The following is a 20,146-nucleotide window of genomic DNA, read 5'->3' as shown; positions in this document are numbered from 1 at the left end:
TCGCCAGGTGCCCGCTCCTTCCCTCTCCGACCCTGGCCGTCCTGGACTGCCCTAGGCCACCGGCTCCCGGGTCGCTGTTTCTAAAACCGGGAGCCCCTTCTGCTCCTCGCCCTCCGCCGCGCGGGTCACCCGGTTTCCACTTAGGCAGAGGTGCTGCTCTGTGGGCAACGGGGGAAGAAAGTGAAGGCGCTGGAGCTCCCTCGGAGGAGCTCGCCTCCTCCAGGAATGGGCCGTGTGTTTAGAGGCCAGTCTGGCTTTGGATTCTTCTTCCACCAGGGGAACCCAGGCGTCGGAGCCTGCATCCCAAAGCACGGCGTCACGGGAGCATCCTTGCTGCGTTGGAGAACCACTTCTTTAGGGACCTCTAAGTACCTTGCTTACTGCTCATTATTATCAAATATTGTCTGGGCTCACTAGCTTAGGAGCAGTTGCTAAATGTCTTCAGTATTTCTCCAAAGAGCTGCTAAAGGGCTACGATTTCACTTAAATTCTCCCTCCTTATACACGTGTTTAGTGCCCTAGTGCACGCTCCTCCTCCGGCAGGAAAATGACCTTTAATAAACCCTTCCCTTTTCAAACCATGTTATGGTAAAAACATGCGAGCAGTCAGGAGCTTGTAAATAAATATTACCAGGCGAGTGTTTCAAGTCAAAAATACTTGTACAGGCAGTATACGATTTTCCCTGAAATGCCTTACAGGTGAGTCACAGTACACTGTGTTTGTGTGATTCTGACCACAAGCAACTGTTGCCCCCAGCTAACCAGAACAATGGCAAGTGGAGTCCAGGCATCCTGCACGCTTTCCCTGATGTCTAAAAAATAATGCCTGAAGAAGCCCTTTGCTTTGCTTGCGCTACTGTGTCCATCTGTGTGTGTGTAAGTCTCCATTCTGGCCAAACTTGTCATCCAGCACCTTCCAAAGCCACGGGGATGGCAGCTCAGATCTGCTTCCTCTGAACAGGGCGAAACTAAGCAGGGACCTTCAGTTCGGGGTCTGGTTTCCTTTTCCTTCTGTTCCTCTCTGTTTTAGCTCTTAAAATAGGTGCTTTTGCTTAAGGTATTCATAATGAAAATAAGACCTACTTAAAGGATTATGATATGTAGTCAGAATGCTAACAAGTGAATGATGTTTATCATTTCAAGTGATTTCAAAACATTGAGGCCTGTTGGCTGGGGATTTAGCTCAGTGGCTCCATGCCTGCCTGCAAGCACAAGATCCTGAGGTTTGATCCCTGGTACCAAAAACAAAAACAGAAAAACACTAAGGCCTGTTAGACCACTGTATGGGAGCAAGAGTATATTTCTTTAAGAAAGTGTTTTGATTCTCAGACAGTGGCTGAAGGTGGTGATAGCAGCTTCCAGACTGTAAACATCCTCCTCTTAAGCAAACAGGCAGCTACTGTACAACCTGTCCTAGGTAGGCACAGCCAAGAGGCAGGGAGCATGAGAAATAAGCTCTCCCATCATTTGGCAGTTTAGAGGTGGCTCTTTCACACTTAATATCAGAAATGGATATCGCACGTTTGAGATCCTCTAGCCTCTGGCTTTGCCTCCCTAAATGAAGTCCCATTGTATATTTTCTAAATATCTCATACTACTTTTCCTAAGGAACTTATCTCTTCATTGGCTTAAAAATATACAGAAAATAGAATTCTACTTTTGCAATTGAATACATTCTCATATAAACATGGTAGATAATGCAATATAAGGACTCAACTTATATTTGAAAATTGTAATATGTTATTTAAAAAATTTGGGGGGGTATAATTTGTGAACTTCAAAAACATTTCAAAAACAGAGAACATCTATAAAGCAAAGTACCTGAAACTATTAAGCCAATATTCCTCAGCCCAATGTGTGGGTCCTCTCTCCCTCAACCGTGACCTAAAGTGGTTTTTTTCCTCTTCCATGAATTTTATATCCAAACATAAGAAATAAAACACACATATTCAACAGGCACAAAGGCACTGTGAAGGTAGAAATGTTCGGGATCAAACATGCTAGAGTGTCCCCGTTACGGAAAGTCTCAAGCCCTTTGCGGGTACTTTGGCTGGTGTAGGTGGCGCAGGTAGAGAGGCTCTTTCTCCATGGGTTTGCCCCAATGATGACATGTGCCTTCCCCTCCTTAGGACTGAGCAGAGTAGCTGGAGCGAGCTCCCGCTGTGAAAAAGCCTGCAACCCTCGCATGGGAAATTTGGCTCTGGGGAGAAAACTCTGGGCAGACAGCACCTGTGGTGAGAATGGCACCGAACTGTACTGCTTCTCCAGCGACAACGCCGATGGCACGTGCCGCCAGCCCAGGTGTGACAAGTGCAACGCTGCCCACCCTCACCTGGCTCACCCGCCCTCCGCCATGGCAGACTCGTCTTTCAGGTTCCCCCGCACATGGTGGCAGTCTGCAGAGGACGTGCACAGGGAGAAGATTCAGTTAGACCTGGAGGCTGAATTCTACTTCACTCACCTGATTATGGTGTTCAAGTCCCCCAGGCCGGCAGCCATGGTGCTGGACCGGTCCCAGGACTTTGGAAAGACGTGGAAGCCTTACAAGTACTTTGCAACGAACTGCTCAGCCACCTTCGGCCTGGAAGACGACGTTGTCAGGAAGGGAGCTCTTTGCACCTCTAGATACTCCAGTCCTTTTCCCTGCACGGGAGGCGAGGTAAGAGCATCTCACTGTGCACTGTAAGTAAAGTGAGGCAGAAAAATGTTACCAGCCCACATTTTTTTAAAGCGTGAAGCTATACTTGTAATAACATGAAGGAAATTCGAATTTTTCATGAGCTCTATTTGTCGTAAATTATCTCTCATCCTTAGACGTGGATGCGTAGTCGTTTTCAAGCAGTTTGCCCACTGGCTGGGTTTAAGGCAGAATTCTAAGATTCTAAGTTTTTTTTGTTTTTGTTGTTGTTGTTGTTGTTGTTTTCTCATTTGGAGAAAGGTAGACACACATCGTCCTCAGCTTTAGAGGTTACAGAGGCTGCTGGATTGTTCAGTTAACAGCACAACTCATGTTTCTGAGGGTGAAGAGACAGCCTGTTCCTCCAGCTGCGCCTGGTATCTTCCTGATAGTGTTAACATAAATAGGAAGTAAATAAAAACAAAGCCAACAGACAAAAGAAGTCTGTTTGTCAGAAGGATACTTTTGTGGGACACTGGAGTTTTATCTTTAAGATACCAAAAGTGCATAGCAAACAAATGAAGGTAAGTTTCTTTTAAGACAAAAAGGTTCCTTTGGGTTTAGAGACACATCTGTTCCAGTTTAGGAACTTAGTTCTATCCTGGGTCTAAGACCAGCTCAAATTTATTCTGCAAAACAGCCTCCTTGGATACTGGTTCAATTTCTGTGTGGAATGATTTCTCTTTGTTTCATATTTTCCTTTCCTTTATGGGAAACAAATCTTTTCAACTTAGGTAAAGGCAGCTAGAAAGGTCCCCCCATCCCCGAAACTCGCAGAAGGCTGAGTAAAAGCAGAGGAAAGAGACTGTAATACCTACAATAAGTAGATCAAGAAAAATCAATTTGGAAACAAAGGAGAACAGGTGGTATTATCATTCTGATCTGTGTGCATATCATGAATTTAGCTTCCAGATGAAGAGTGATTCCACACCCTCCTACCATGAGGCATTTGTCAGTTGACACTTCGGGGTGGAGAAGGACATCATTGGCATCTACTAGGTAGAAGTCAGGGAGGGACACCACCCAACTCAGACAGCAATTCCCTTCCCTACTCCCAGAAGAGTTACCCAGCACATGTCAACAGTACCAGGGTTGAGAAGCGGATACTAAAGCGTTGGGTACGCGCATGATGCACCTGTTGGAGGGGCTACAGACACTTCGGCACGCCCCTGCTAGGAGGCATCTGTGTGCTGAATAAGCATCTGTTGGGTCCTTACTGTGTCAGGCCCTGAACTCGTGCTACGCAGTCTGTCTGTAGCTTATTGGCGGGCAGAGCTCACCAGGGGCCTGAGAACAGGTTGGGTTGGAAACCTGCTTCCCACCCCCACTGCCACAAAGAGATGTCACCGCATCGTCAGCGGCTGAGGAGACCACTAGGAAGGGTGCTGCTGGCACCGTGGTGCCCAGAGTCTCCTTAGTATCACAAGCCCATTCGTCCCCTGTCATGATGGACAATTTTTAAAGATCCCGGGGCAGGAAAGAGAGTTAGCTTCATGGTCTCCTTGTGCTCAGAACACCGTCGACGCAGATGCGTGGCTTGAACTCGTGGCCTTGGAGTAGAGCCACAGAGTTCTGTGCACTCGCTACACCTCTGTGCCAGCGGCTGTGTTCATCTGGGAAAGAGCAACATACGATTCCAGCAAGCGGGTGGCAGCCACACGTGCTTCAGCAAGAACCACACTGAATTTATCACAGCAGTCCAGGAATTAGAGATGACGAAAGTAACACTTATCTCGCCTCGAGTGGAAACAAAAATCTGTTTTCTTAAACTACTTCCTGTCATCAATGCTTACATCAAATCGCAAGCAAACAGAAACTAAACTTTGCATCATGTCAAGCACAACTTAATTCCCCCTTACAGCACTATTTCAAATGTACTTTGGCCCATTTTAGAATTCCCTTCCTTCAGAGGACAGACAGGTTTGGGAACTAATCTTTCCCTTCTGAGTCAGAGCACGGAATAGGGCCTCACCCAGTCTGTCCAAGTGCTTCACCCACTGAGCTATACCTCCTACCCCAGAAGAGCACCTTTTCAAACCAAAGTGGGACCTGCTACACAGACTTCCTAAACTGGCCAGCAGCTTTCAAAAACTAGGGTGTGGTTAAGTCCTACCCGGGTTCTCCTTCCCCGGAGAAAAGAGTGTGGTTCAGAGCTAAGGCGATTTGCCCAGCAACATCTGGGGAACTCTGTGACAGAGCAAGGAATGCTCCCCGGTTTTCTGACTCAGAGCCTAGTATTGGTCCCATAAAACTTGGTTCTCCCTCTGCTATGGGTCCCCTAGAGCTGCTGGCAGACAACCATGTGCATGCCTACCTCCTGCCGAGCTCTCAGACCCGTTCGCTGTAACTCATTTAGGTATATCGTGAAGATGATAAAGGGTCTGCCAAACAGGCTTCTCCCAAGCAGTCGTGTCTTCTGAGACGTCCCTGGTCATCTAGAATTAAAGGGTTCAGTCATCAGATTAGGCTGGAAACACTGACCGGTGCCTCAGTCTGTTTTCTGTTGCTAAACCACGATACCTGTGCCTGAGGAATTTATAGGGAGGTCTGTGTCCCTCATAGCTCTGGAGGCCGAGAAGCCCGAGAACATGGATCTGCTCTGCATCTGGTGAGGGCCTCATTACTACATCCCACAGTCGCAAGGATATCACCGGTGCAGCAGAGCGCGCTTGATTCCTGGGGCCTCTCTTCCACAGCTGTACTGTGTGAATGCAGTCATCCTCCCCAAGTCACCCCCACCAAGCACTGTGAGCGGATCTGTCTAGGGATGAAGTTTGCAACACATGAACTTTTAGTTGTCGTTTGTTTGTCTGTTTGTGTGAGACAGGGTCTCACTATATAGTTCAGGCTGGCCTTGCACTCGCTGTGTAGCCCAGGCTGGCTTTGAACTCACAGCAATCCTCCTGCCTCAGCCTCTCAAGTGCTGGGCTTACAGGTGTGCACCGCCACGCCCAGCCAATGCATGAACTTTCAGAGGACACACTCAAACTCCAGTAACCAGGTTTAACAAAGTTGGACATTCGTAAATATACGTGTGCCCCAAGTGGGAGAAGTAAGTGTGTCGTTGCTACTTCCTGGGCCCTCTTCTTGAAGACCCCCAGTTACCCTCCCTTAGGACCCTAAAGATCCACAAAGTACAAGTGCTCCCCAAGCCCTGGCACGAGGCACATGGGCCTGGGGCTCGGCGGGGGTGGTTGATTGCAAGCCTCTCTTTCCTTTGGAGCGTTAGCCTTCTATTTTGGAGGAGAAGTAGATAATAACAACCTTGAAGCTAAAGGTGATGGATTAATTATGCTCTTTTGCAATCCAAAGATGCACCCTCAGATCACCTCTGAGAACCGAAAACACAGGCGAGTGGGGAGATACAGCGAGCTGTTTTAGGCCCCACACAGCCAGGCCTGGTGGAGCTGGAATTTTGGTCAACACCATGCAGGAAGCAACATCTGCTCGGTGACCCAAAGCAACTGTCCAGTGATGCAGGCAGCATCTCCAGGGAAGGGAGAAACACTTGCTCCAGAACTCTGCAAGTTGGATAGCAACAACCCAAATGCAGAGTTTTTCCCGGGGCGTGACAAATATCTATAGCACTGAAAGGGAGGGCTGTAAAGTCAGAGACAGAGGTAAGGAAAGCCAAGAACCGAGGGAGGAGCTGGGTCCCGAGCAACCCTTGAATAGACGGGACTGTTCCAAAGGGCAGGGGTTGTGTCATCCCCAGAATTTACCATGTTGCTTGGCTCACAAACACTCAATAAATCTATAACTGAATGGATGGATGACTGGGTAGATGGATGGATGGTATAACAAGCGGGGATTGGGTACAAGAAGATCTTCAAATGGCTGAGAGGGAGAAATGAATAAGACAGGCAGGAGATAAGATTCACAGATTCTGGTTAGCATGGAAACGCTGAGTTGGCAGTCACACAAGATAAGTTATGGTACGGGGAAGGGACAATTAGTAAAGGATCTTAAACACTGCTTATTCACTTATTCATTCCAATAATTGTTGAGCTGTTGTCAGATTCCATTCCAAGTACTAGGGATACCGGCAGTGAACCAAGCATATGAAAATCTCTGTCCTCAGAGATTAGATTCTAAGTGGGGAAGCAGAAGAATGGAGAGAGAGAGGGAGAGAGAGAGAGAGGGAGAGAGAGAGAGAGAGAGAGATGGAGAGAGTTGGGGGGGAGAACAAATAAAATACACAGTGTATCAGTGTGATAAATACTAAGGAGAAAGTAAAACCAGGCAGGGGGCAGAGAATACCAGCAGGAAAGGGTTTGCTATTATTGAAGCAGACTGAAGGATTTGTGACTTTAGTTTAAAGAAAACGACAGAGAATACAGCAGGAAAGGGTTTGCTATTATTGAAGCAGACTGAAGGATTTGTGACTTTAGTTTAAAGAAAAGCTACAGAACACTTTTATCAGTTAAAATTATTTAAAGAAGCTACAAAATAATAGAATGAACCCAGACATGCACCCCGTAAACGATTTTATCTACTTATTTCAAAGGATAGATTTGGGGGGGGTGGCAAAACAAATGCTTCCTGGCTGCTTTGTAGAAGCTCAGTTGGCATTTGTTTGCATTTGTCTATTTGTATTCTGGAAACTGAGAGACCAGACTGTAAAATGTTGCATTCTTGTAATGATCGATTGAAAAATGGAGGCCGAACAGAGAACAGAGAGGGACGGGCACCCGGAAGGCAGGTGTACTTGGTCATGTGGGGTGACTCCGAGGCTTCGGAGCCCCTGGAGCCTTGGTGGAGGTGTGAGGGTTTGGGGGTCCTGGAAGACAAGAAGGCGAGTCACATCAAACCTAGGAGGATCAGCAGTGAGAAGTGAGTGCCAGAAACTCGGTGAGGATGGGCCTGTCCCTGCTGTGTGCTCCAGGCCACTCAGGGGTAGCTGATGGTTATGTCACATCCCTGTCTCTCTGCTCCCATGGAGCTGGTTCCCTGACTGACACTGTCCTGTGTGTCATTGTGTTTGCTCTGTGGCTGCCAGCACTGGGCCTCTGCGCTCAGACAGACCCCGTCAAGGAGCGAATGTCCGAAATGCATTCTCTGGGCGGGATCCGATGAGAGTCTCTATAAAATAATAATGTGTTTGTTAGCTGTGTTGGATGTTACCTGTCTACTTAAATGCCAGTTCCGTCAAAGAGCCACGATTCATTCTCTGTTTCTGCAAATATTTGTGAGGTGCCTCCCGTGTGCTGGGAGTTGGAAATGCAGAACAAAAGTCAGAAACTCCTGCCCTCAAGTTTCCCTTCTCAATGTAAGATGCTAAATAAGTCAAATATACAGAATATTCAGGTAGTGATAAATGCCAAAATAAATAAATAAAGCAAGGAAAGGGACTAGGTTGTGGACAAGGGGGTGTGGAGATGTAGCTCCCAGGAAAAGCCTCAGTGAGACTTTTGAGTAAGGTCCTGCAGGAAAGTAGAGGGGAGCCGTGCAGGTACATAGGGTAAAGAGCAGAGGCCAGGAGCAGCTCGGCCTGGGGCCCTCAGGACAGCAAGGACCTGGAGAGAGACAGGATGGGGAGAGGTGGAGATCGAGGTACCTCAAAAGTAGGTGTCTCAGGGTGACCCCAATTTAGCCCCAGATCAATTAAAGTTAAATACGTTAGCATCTTGGTTGGCTCTCAAAGTAATCTGGACCATAAGTTAATCTGGGTTTACTTATCCCATCATTGGTTTTCACTCTGAGTGGTGGAAGCCGTTGGGGTTTTAAGCAGAAGGGCGATGTGCTCGATTTTGAAGAGGATCACTCTGGTTTGTACATTAAGAAAAGACCAAAGAGTGTGAGGGAGACCTGTTAGAATGCTGTGGCCATGACTCAGGCTAGATCTGGTGGTGTGTGGACAGAGGGTCGCAGTGGGAATTCTGCGAAAATGGATTCTGGATCCCTTTGCCATAAAAAGCCAACGCTAATGGCAGCACAAAGTTTAATCCCCTCTGACCTTGGATCTCAGCCCCTCCTCTTTCCCATCCACGCCCACTGACTTCATGATCTCATCCAGTTTTTATAGCTTTAAGTACCCTCTGCACTGAGGTGACTCCTAAGGTTACGTATTCTGTCCAGACTTCTCCGAACTCTGACCCCACGGATCGTTGGTGTATCCATTCGGCTCACTACTAGGCAACAGGGCAGGCTGGGTGCAGCGTGACAGAAAGGGGGGAGGGAGTCTGCAGCTTGAGCATCTGCAAGAAGCGGGTAGCCGCTGGCTGGATGGAGAAGCCCCTGGGGGAGGCGGCTTGGGGAGGAGCACGGGAGCTCGGTTTGGATTTGTTAAGTGGACCTTGCCTATCCAGGTGGCAATACCAAGGAGGACGTCAGATCTGTGGGATCAGAGGTCAGATAACCCTGGACCAAATACTAACTTTGAGGGTTGGGATTTATCTCAGTGGATCTGCCACCTGCCTCGAAAACATAGGTCCCATGTTCAATCCCTGGTACCAAAAAATAATAATTATACCTTTGGGAGTCACCAGTGGAGGGAGGGTATTTGAAACTGAAACTGGAGGAGATCCTTGAGAGAGTGGGTGTGAATAGGAAAGAGGAAGGTCTGAGACCCGAGGTCAGAGGGGATTAAACTTTGTCTGTTGATGCTGTCATTACTGAAAACACTTCTAAAATCCCAAGTAGCATCCAGAAACCTATCTCACTTAGGGGTCTGGCTATTCTAATTAAGCAACACACAAGTTGAATACCATTGAGTTGAATTGCCAGAGTCAGAATGGTGGGTGTAAATTCTAAAACGGCAAGTGAGAGGGAAGTGGGAAGGACCAGCGGTAGCTTCTCAAAAGAGGAACCAAAACAGGCCCAGGGATTGAGCTCAGTGGTTCCACCACCTGCCTCACAAGCCCAAGGTCCTGAGTTCGATCCCGGTACAAAAAAAAAAAAAAAAAAACAGATCTCCCTGCTTCCTAGAAGAGGAACCAAAACAATCAGAGAGCAGGGAAAACACTAACCATAGAAATGAAAGAGGAAAAGGGTAGCGGAACAAAGATTGAGATGCTATTCTGTAGGGGAAAGAAATCTTTGAAAATACCATGCTGAAAGAGGAATGTTGGTTTTTGGGGCCCTCTGATTTTGAGGGCCCCATATTCTGTTTCATTTTGACTCATCTAGTTTCTCATCCTTTTCTGACTTTCAAAATTCCAATCTTTAGGAGTAATTTTCTGGAATGTCCCAGACCAGCCTACTTTGGGGGAAAAATTAAAACATAGCACTGTGTACATTTTCCTGCCTAATCTGATTTCCAGAATGTAATGTTGGAGACCACTTACTTAAAGTTTGCAGGGTAGACAACTAGTCCCATTTTAGTAAAAGTGTTTGCATTTGCTTCAATTTGCATCTATTAATGCTGAGTTGTTCTGTTAAAGAGGAGAACAGAAACCCACATTTAGAGATCTCTACAGAATGTACCGGCTTTTGCACTGGGAGTTCTGCACGGATCTCTTTAACTCTAAGGCATGCATTCTTTTCCTGGATGATTTCTCTTGCTAATGAGCAAAGAAGCAAAATGGCAGCCTTCTTCCTGTGACATTTCTCTTCTCTCACTAATCTACCTGCAGAGGAGGAGTCTTCCTAGGCCCCAGCTATGTTCACTGATGTTACTTTTACACTTCATGATCATAGTTCCTAAAGCAAAAAATAATTACGAAAAATATTCAAATGCTTTCTACATGACATCATGTTCATTTGTGCAAATGTTGTGTCTTTTGGCGGCTAATGAAAAGGGCTTCTCTGTTTGAAAATTGAAGCAAAGAGACAAAAAGTGGTTGACTCTCTTGCACCGTTTAGTGCTGCTACCTACATTTCTCTCAGACTCTATGTTCCAATAAAAATCCCCCTGGGTCCACTTCCCACCCCCAGATAAAAACTAAGTGTAGATCAAGGAGTATAGCTTAGTAGTACAGCATGCCCTGGTCACAAAACAAAACAAAACAAAGGCTAGGCTGTGTGTGGTGGCACGTGCCAATAATCCCAGCTTCCAGGGAGGCTGAGGCAGAAGGATCACAAGTTTGGAGCCAGCCTGGGCAACTTAGTGACACCCTAATTTTTAAAAAATGCAGTGAAGATATAACTCACCAGTGCTCCCTGACTTCTATCCCCAGCACTAACAAACAAAACACAAACAACTCCCCCTCAAAAAAGCCAAATGTGGGGCTGAGGGTGTAGCTCAGTAGTACAGCAAGTGGCAGATGTCCAGCCCAGGATGAAGTAGAAGAATGAGATACAGTCAGCCTCCAGAATCCTCAGCTTTGTCGTCTCTGTCCCAACACACCCAGAGGGGTGCAAAGCTCACCGTTGCATAACAACAGCACCCTCTTTGCTGCTTACCAAAGGGTAAAAACAGTGTAATAAGCCCGGTGCAGTCCTTTTAGAGGCAGGGGAAGAAGGGGGTTGTATGTGTAGCAAAAACCAAAAACAGGTGACTGACAACCCTGGCTTCCCAACCCTCATTAGGCATAACAACAGCACCCTCTTTGCTGCTTACCAAAGGGTAAAAACTGTAATAAGCCCGCTGCAGTCCTTTTAGAGGCAGGGGAAGAAGAGGGTTGTATGTGTAGCAAAAACCAAAAACAGGTGACTGACAACCCTGGCTTCCCAACCCTCATTTCCCATGTACTCTTGATGGTTCTTCTTTCGTTTTTCACGTCTTCCCTCAAAGCATCTAGTTCCATCCCAGTAGACTATTTACTTTACCTTGCCTCTGACTCCTCTTTCTCTGCAGAAACAGACATGATCCGAAGCCTGTCCGTGGTTTTCTCTCTGGCCTCTTCTGTTGGTTCTCAGTCTGTATAGCTCATCTTTCTGCAGCATCCTAACTCTAGATCAACACTAGTGCTCTCCTTCTTGCCGCCTCGCCCAGACACCTGAACTCTTCTAAGGAAAACAACAACACAATTGTGCTGAGGTGGATTCCTCTACAAATGTGTGTTTTTTACTCTCCATTTGGCCTTCCAACATTTCTCAAGTCCTTTGTCAGCTCTTTCATTCCTTAGTGACTCTCATCAATATTACTATCCTCTCTCTAAGACCCCTCTTCAATCCCCCTATTCACTCTCAGCTGAAAAGCTAGACTCTTACAAACTTCTTTAACAGAGATAAAACATATAAAATCGGCATCGGTGCCCAGTTCAGAAAGACCCACTGAGGCAAAAAGCTGAGAGTCATACTCCTGTCCTTCATTCAGCTGCTAATATTCTCCCAGTCCTTTCCCACTGAGTCGCTATCCTACTTGAGACTCTCTTGAGAGACTCTATTCCTGCAGACATTTGTTTTTCTTTGGGGGGGGGTGAGTGGGTACTGGGGACTGAACTCAGTACCTTATGCTTGTGAGGCAGGCAGTGGAACCACTGAGCTAAATCCCAGGCCCCCCTCCAGACATTTAGTACGTGCCAGCATCATTTTCCATCTCTGTACCTTCTTGCAATGTCTACTAAATATTCTCTCTATTCTGCCTCACTTGCTCCCCGATCTGTTTTCTGCACTGCACTCTGAAGGATCTTTTTAGAATACAAAATGTCACTTCCTGGCTTGCATGGCTTAAGACTCTTCCTTATCTACTGCCTGTCGCCCCGTGATTTTGTCTCATTCTTTACGGTGACAGGCTAGGCTGGTGGTGATGAACCTATACCTACTTACTGTGTTTTTCTTTTGAGACAAAAAGTGTGAATGGAGGGTCATTTCTTTTCTAAACTAAAATTTCAGTATTCAGGTTTAACTGGAGTGTTGGCACTTTGCAATAAAATAAGTGGGTCTTGGGTTGCAGTTTGGGCTTTGGCCCCTAAAAGGTTCTCTGTCACTGGAGGTTACCCACCTTCATTTCTTATCACTGCCTCCTACTCTGCAGCCTCCAGCTGTGTCTGGGGAATTTCTTGACCTCTGACAGACACTTCCTTGGCTTGAGCAGCTCTTCTGATCTCCATCCCTCAGTTGTACCTCTCGTTCATTTAAACAGGTTGTCACTCAAATATTTTAGATGGATGGATGGATAGAAGGAAGTATGGATAGATAAATGGCTAGGGTAATTCCTGTTCATACTTAAGGACTTTGCTTAAACTTCACCTCTAACAAAAATTTTGAGTTAGGTTCACTGTGTGTGTGTGTGTGTCACATGCAGGCACCCATAGTTCCCTACATTGGTTTCCATCACAGTGCCCATCCCGTCCTTTTGTGAGCTCCTTGGAGTCATGCAGACTGCACCTTGAGAAACGCTGCCTTACCCTCTAACACTCTGCCCAACATGTTCTTTATCACATAGATGAGCTCTGAGGCATTATTAATATTACTGAAGATGACTTTTCATTGCCTTCTTCACTGCCCTTTCATCACAAGCGTATTAATCAGTATGTCTGTGAGACAACTTGTCAGGCCCCGCCTCAGTTGGCCCTTTGGGATGACAGACCCTCAGGGAGACAGTCATATAGATAAGATACCGTGAGTCCCATCTTTTCTGAGCCCAGACCCCAGGCTCTGCCCCTAATCTGCAGAGACCTGGTACTGAGGGCTCCTGTCCTGAGGGCAAGTGCATCTGTCTCCACTCCTTGGAAAACAATGCGAGGTGCACTTAAAGGTTCACTTGGGAAGTTTAATTTGTCATCAGTATCATTGGGAAAGATAGAAAACGGAACCTGATCTTCTGCAGTGTTCCCAAATGGCCTTCTTGTCACAGTGCTGTGTTGGCTGCAAGAATGGCTATTTTGTGATTGTGAAAAACAGTCACCTCACGACGCTATCGTTGGACAAGCCTGTGTGGCTGTTTGGTTCCCTGGAATAAAGTACCAAACTTTATGATCCCTCCCAGAGAATTGCTGTTTCAGGTACCACATTCAGCTCACCTGATTTTCTAGAGCTGGGAAGTGAAACTAGTAAGGGAGAAACTTTTGCTAGAGAAAGGGGCTTAGGTATCAGGTTTTTAGTCAAAACAAACTGCAAGTTTTTTTGCAAAAATTATAAGCTGGGTTTTTTTGCTTATTACCTTCACATATCCTCTTCAAGAAGTTGAGTCTAACTGGGACTCTTGAACTGCTGTCTCTTAAAAAATGGATAAATCACTGAAGGATGGAAAGGATAATCCCATGGAAACATGCACATAGTGAAGTCGACCTGCAGAATGGCTGGGGACGGTGGTGCGTTGGGCACTGGGGCAGAGAGAGGGGTGAGGGAGGAGGTGAAGCTGACCTTGGAGGCTCAGGGTCTTGTATGCCAGTGACTTTGGACTTGCCCTCGTGGGTAGTGGGAACCCATCCACGTTCTCCTGGGTAGAGACGACATAATCAGAACTGCTAAGAAGGAAGAGGTGTGACTTGCCAGCTCTTCATGTGAAAAAGACCTAAGAGTTTTAGTTGACTGTGGTTTCAACGTTGAGTCAACAATATCATGACTGCCAAAAAAAAGTGAATGTGCCACAGGCCCGCATTAGCAGAACAATGTTCCAAGCAAAAGAGCAAGTAGTCCTTCTGTTCTTTTCTCCAGTCCATGCATAGCTGGAGTACTGTGCTTAGGTCGGGAGAGTACTGTTTAGAGAAAGCTGCCCAGAGCAGGGAACCTTGTTGGTTATATAATGAACAATTAACTTGGGATATTTCGCCTATGAGAGGGTTTATGGATGTTCAGGAATTGCTAGCATTCTTCAGATGTTTGAAGAGGGATTAAGTGGACTTTGATGCCTTCCGAAGGCAACAGTATGACCAAAGAAAGACTTTCTGAAAACCCAGATGCAACCAAAGACAAAGGGATCTCTCTCCAGTTACCCATCCCATGAAACGTTTCAGCAAAAGCCACACAAACCCCAGTGAGAAGCGTGCTAGAGAAATCTCATTACAGAATCAGAGGTGCGTCACGACCCTTTCGTGCTCCATCCAACTCTGAATAGACAAGTTGCGATTTAAGAAAATCCTTCCCACACAGCTATAGCAGTGAGGCACTGCATAGCCAGGTCAGGGCTTCCTCCTGCTGGCTCAGCAGGAACCCTCATTTTGCGGGTTACTAGGTGGGGGATCTTATTTCTTGCTACTCCAAAAGGAGCTGCCCTTCCTCTCAGCCATTTAACAAACGGAAGTCACTTCATTGCCTGAGAAAGAGAAGGTGGGAGGAAAAAGTAGAGTCCCTGCTCCCCGCGTCTCCTCTTTGTATTAATGGTTGACATTTTAATCTCTGTATTATAACATCACCAGATGAAGTGTGGCAGAGTGCATATAGGAGCAGGGGCCTCACATCCGTTTCATTCCCAGGTTCTGGCAGTTTTCACTCTGACATTCCTTCTCAACTCCCACTCCTGCACTCCAGTTCCATTCCTGAACTTCCAAGGTAGCCAAATGGCTATCTCCTTATTCTAGTACCTTCACTTTTAAATTGGGTCAGTGTGTGAAACACCAGAATAAGGCATATGTCAATGTGTTTTATAAATGGCTAAGGGCTATCGATATAAATACTAACTACTAGGAATAAAGGCCCATTACATTCATTAATACTGAAGGAGATACTTTGGGCTGGTTCATCTGGTCATTCAAAAGGTAGCTGGGTACCCATGATGTGTCTAACACTCTCCCAGGCTTGGGGGGACACAAGAATAAACAAAATAAATGGAAAGTACAATCTGAAATCCAGACAAGGAACCTACATTTTTAGAACACAAACCAGTTGTAAACTGGAAACTTCTTGTATTAAGATCATCTGTCAGTGTTCCCAACAGTGTCGAGGACTTGCCTTTGTACTTAGAACTTTCAGACATGCATTCAGTTATCAATCTCCGTCAGTTAATAGCAGATAAAGTGAACATAAATAATTGTATGCTTTTTATTAAAGCGGTAGCCAAACTACATTCCTAGACAGGCAATAACAAAGTGAGGTGTTAAATTTAGAGAAAAATGAACAAATCAGATGTGAAAGGTTAATCCATGAGCCTTCGATCTATATTTAGTTGTACCTATCTGTTGTGACTTTTAAAATTCTTTTAAAATTATACTATGAATCTCAAGTACAAGATAAGGAATTCCCTTCTTGAAGCTATTTTTGGGTGGCAGTGTTATGAAAGAAGTATGAGCGTAAAATGAGTCGTCTAATCAAAGCTGAAAGAAACATATTCACCTACACCTTGCTGGTGTTTCAGACTCCTGAAGGAATTTCCAAGTGATTCTATTAAGCGATTGCTCTATAGTGTACTTGGGGTGAGCAAGCAGTGTTGGGTTCCTGGCCCTCATCTCAGTTGCCTCTGTGGATTTTTCTTTGTTCTTTTACGACAGATACTTTCTGCAATTGCATGTGGCAAGCTTGTTAAGATTAATGAACCTTTCCTAGGTGTGGTGGTGCATGCTGTGATCCCAGCACTCAGGAGTTTGAGCAAGGTTGCAAGTTCAGAGCCAGTCAGGCAACATAAATGAGTTTGAGGCCAACCTTGGCTACCTAGCCAGACCCTGTCAAAAAAAAACTGATGGACTTTTTAAATAACATGGCTTTAAAGATCTCAATTAAGTCTTATTCAAGCTGTTTCAGTTAGGGAGCCAGAACCGGTTTAAAAGATTTTCAAATTTGCAGATCTCTCTGTAAACACCCACATTCCCATCCACACGTGTACTGCTTTCTGCCTGCAATCTACTTATGCTTCTCAAAAGAAAAATAAAAGGAAAGAAAGAAAGAAAAAGAGGTGATCAATCTGCAGCAATGTAACCAGAACCCCCACATACCTGTCTTCTAAGAACTTTATAAAACATGTACCAGGCCTACATGGAAATTCCCGGCCAGGAGTTCAGGGATGTATTATTTCTGCTTCTTTCTAGCTTTCCTCTTTTAAAAGCCCACTTAGTAAAGCACTTAGCTACCTCCAGATGGCCCAGCAGATGCCACGAGCAGCCTGTGGGACTGTGGCTGCCGTAGGAAGTGTGTTCCTCCTGTGTGGAGCTGAGCCCCAATAATGCGGTCAGCTGGTCACTTTCTCCACTTCAGGGGAACTCATTCTGCTCAGTACTGAATATGTAGACTGCTGGGCCCCTACCCCGTCACCTCAGCCTTACCTGCCAGTCTCACCGTCCATTTAGACAGCATGTGGCCAGAAACATTATGTACCCATGGTTTAGTAACGCAGTGACAGGTGTGATAGAAATACACAGATGCTTTCGTCACACTGACCCAGATGTAGGAGCCCCGCCCCGGAGCATTCCTGTTTCGCCGCACCAGAGGTGACATAAGCAGCGGGTCTTTTTCCCTTCTCGTGCCACTGGTTCCACTCTGTTCCTTCCCAGCTGGCTGTATTGAGAATACTAGAGATCTTTTCTTCTGAATATTGCTTAAGTTCTGCAGAAACCCTTTGAAATGCATGTGGATTAAAAAGAAAAACTGAGGAAAAAATGAGAAATAGAGGTGTGAATTTGCTTGACATTGTGCCAGAGAAAATACCTAGAAAACACTGTCATCGGTTGATGCATATAAATAAAACAGGCCATTTGCTACTCAGCCAGGGATGGTGAATGGTTTAGAAACTATGAAACACCACAGATATTTTATCTAGAGAACAAAAGTTGAGTCAACGACCACCCTTAAATATTTGAAAGATTTCCATGTAGAAGATGAAACGGATTTATTTTGTATAGCTCTAAGGCCGACGTTAGGAGTTACAGGGGATAGATTCCAGCTTAACACAAGGCTTTTTAACAATAATGATTCATTATTATTCATTTGTGAGCAGAAGAAAACATAGACTAATTTTATAGTATTTATTGTTTTCCTACCTGTCTTTCAGTAGAATTGATTATACTTCAGTACATGCAGGGCAAGGTAGAGAAATATATATATATTATAATTGTAATATACATGTGTCTTTTAAAAGACAAATTGCTGGTCTTTATTTCCGCAAGTCTTTCTTCCTGATTTAGGTTTCAATTCTCTTCCTTAATTCTGCTCTTGAAATTAATCCTCATACTTCAGACTGAAACTTAATGGTAAAAATATGAGATTAATCTCTAGAGGGAAAACTTTCGTGCTGGTGACTAATACTTCTCCCCAAGGTCTCCTACAAGTGAAGGATAAAGTACTTGGGTCCTGCCTAGTACTACGGTAATGGCAAATATTTATCTGTGGCTTAGGTTAAATCGGGAGGGGCCCTTTGAAGTCTATTCCTTTGATAGGCGGGATCGCCCCACTAGGTAACAATGTATAACACTTGCTTTAAAAAAAAACTTATAATCAGGTTGCTTATAAACTTATAGTTTGGTTGCTCTTAATAAAGTTTCTTTAGTGAAAATTTAAAGCACATTTTAGTGGAAGTTTCCCCAATAGGCCCATACATGTTCAACAAGAAAACTAGTTTTAATGTCAACTTAAGGTGCGACAATTGTGGCTTTCTATGCCACACAGGCCAGGAAAATGTTTATTTTCTACCATATATATATATTTAACTATTTAATATCTTTATGAAAACTAAAGATGATTCTTGAAGTGCAGTTCAATTAAAGAACTACCTCTCTTATCCTCTTACTCTCTTACTGTTCACTCTTACTGTTCGCCTAACTTTACATTATGCATTAAAATATTCCAATATTATAGTTGCACGACTGAGGCACCAAAGAAAGTGAATAGCTTTATTTTGATTGTGTTAAATGATAGCAAGGCCATAATGAAAACCTCAGAACCTTAAACTCAATGAGTAAAATTTCTGCATAGATCTGCTATAATTTTCCTCTACTTTGAGGAAAAAAAGCAGGATCTACAACACTATATAGACACTAAGTATGGCCCTAATACAAATTATGTAGAAAGCAATTTCTGCAACTTGCATTCACTCCAGGGAAAAATCTCAAGTAGAGTCCCCCTTTGGGGAGAAAGGGGAAGTGGAAAATGGAGGGAATAGGAAAGAAAAAAGAATTACATTGACACATTCAAAGTGGTGTTCTGAAAATCAGCCAAGTTTTCCAGTTTGTCTCATTTCTAGCATTTCATAAACTGCAGCAGCCTAAAAGTTATCAATTTGGACTGGGATTTCTGGCTCTGTCCATGAAGGATTAACAGTTAGAGGCGTTATCCTTCTACCGCTTAAAACTAGAAAACCAGGCAAACTATAAGATAAGGTTGTCTTGAGGTATTGGACACAAGTAGTCCAAGACAGATCAAAGAAGTAAGAGACAAATATGGTGAGCTCTGTGACTGCCTCAGATTACTGATGGGGACATTTCTAAGCCACAGTGGGAAGGGAGATGCAGAATCCAGTGGTCTCACTGAGTGGAGCATTTGTGGGGCAGAATCACAGAGAAGAGGGAAGTCTAGTGATCTACACAAAGTTCTCCTCAACTTTTTGGCTCAATACTCAGCTGCGCCTACGTGACCTAAAAATCTACAAGAGTGGAGGAAGAACCCAGAATTAGTAGTTGAACTATTCCTAGTATTTCTGTAAGACTTGGAGTAATTCACTTTGGCATCATCCAGACTGGGAAGACCTCATCATGTAGAGGCACCAGGCAGCATCCCCAAGGGGTCCTCAGGAAGCCTTAGCAGTGGAGTTACAATGGCCCTAGAATAAAGACTACATCATATCTATCCTGACAGACATTAAGAACAATCCTCAAGAGACTCAACCTATACCATGTAAATTAATTGCACGTCAGAATGAAGTCTAACCTTTCTTAGAGAAATATATCTAAATCCAGGAAGCAAAAATATAAAATTCACAATGTTTAATGTCCAAATAAAAATTATCGGGCATGAAAACATGCCTCCTAACCAGGAAAAAATTTCAACAAATACAAATATCCCCAGAAATGACACAGCTGATAGAATTAGCAGACAAGGCCATTAAAGCAGCTATTATAAATATATTTCACATGATCAAGAAAACATGAACATCTTGAGAGAAATGAAAGATATAGAAAATGAAAAACAATATCTGAATAAAAAATACACTGCAAGAGATAAACATCAGATTAGATGCTTCAGAAGAAAAGCTGGTGAACTTGAATACTAATATTAGAAACTATAAATTAATGAAGCGCAAAGAGAAAAGAGCATCGGTGAACTGGGGGCAATTTTAAGTATTATAACATTTATGCAATTAGTGTCTAAAAGAAAAAACAGAGGACAAAACAAACAAAAACACAAACATTTGAAAGAATGACAGGAAAACTTTCTCCAAACTGTGTGAAAACTATAAACCCATAGAGCTAGGACCTCAAGCAAAAGGAAGATAAGGAAAAGTACGCCACACAAAGTTGCCATGGTAACTAAAGAAAGAAAGGACTTTTTTTTTTAAACAAATCATTCTGGAATAATTACGCATCCACATGTGGGACTTAAAAATAATAATGCCCTCAACAGTTAGTTCATACCATGCAGCAAAATTAACTTCATACAGAGTACAGATCTGAGTGTAAGAGCTGAAAGCTAAATTCTCCAAGAAAATACACAGGACCTTAAGTTAGGCAAACGTTTCATAGATGGGAAACTAAATGTACAAGCCAGATATGGAAAATACTG

At 44.4% G+C, this 20,146-nt stretch overlaps 1 protein-coding gene across 1 annotated transcript in view; it reads left to right on the top strand.

The window, feature by feature from the left end:
* Positions 1 to 2,129: 2,129 nt before the first annotated feature.
* Ntn4 (netrin 4) overlaps positions 2,130 to 20,146 on the top strand; it is a 101,355-nt gene continuing 83,338 nt past the window's right edge. Inside the window, exon 1 of the mRNA XM_010629175.3 lies at positions 2,130 to 2,659. Coding sequence (XP_010627477.1) covers positions 2,186 to 2,659 — 474 coding nt within the window. The 5' untranslated portion in view covers positions 2,130 to 2,185. The remainder of the gene's footprint in view (positions 2,660 to 20,146) is intronic.

The sequence above is a fragment of the Fukomys damarensis genome, unplaced genomic scaffold (genome assembly GCF_012274545.1).
Source record: "Fukomys damarensis isolate Sample0158 unplaced genomic scaffold, DMR_v1.0_HiC HiC_scaffold_15, whole genome shotgun sequence".
Taxonomy (NCBI): domain Eukaryota; kingdom Metazoa; phylum Chordata; class Mammalia; order Rodentia; family Bathyergidae; genus Fukomys; species Fukomys damarensis.
This window is presented reverse-complemented; position numbering and strand designations above follow the sequence as displayed.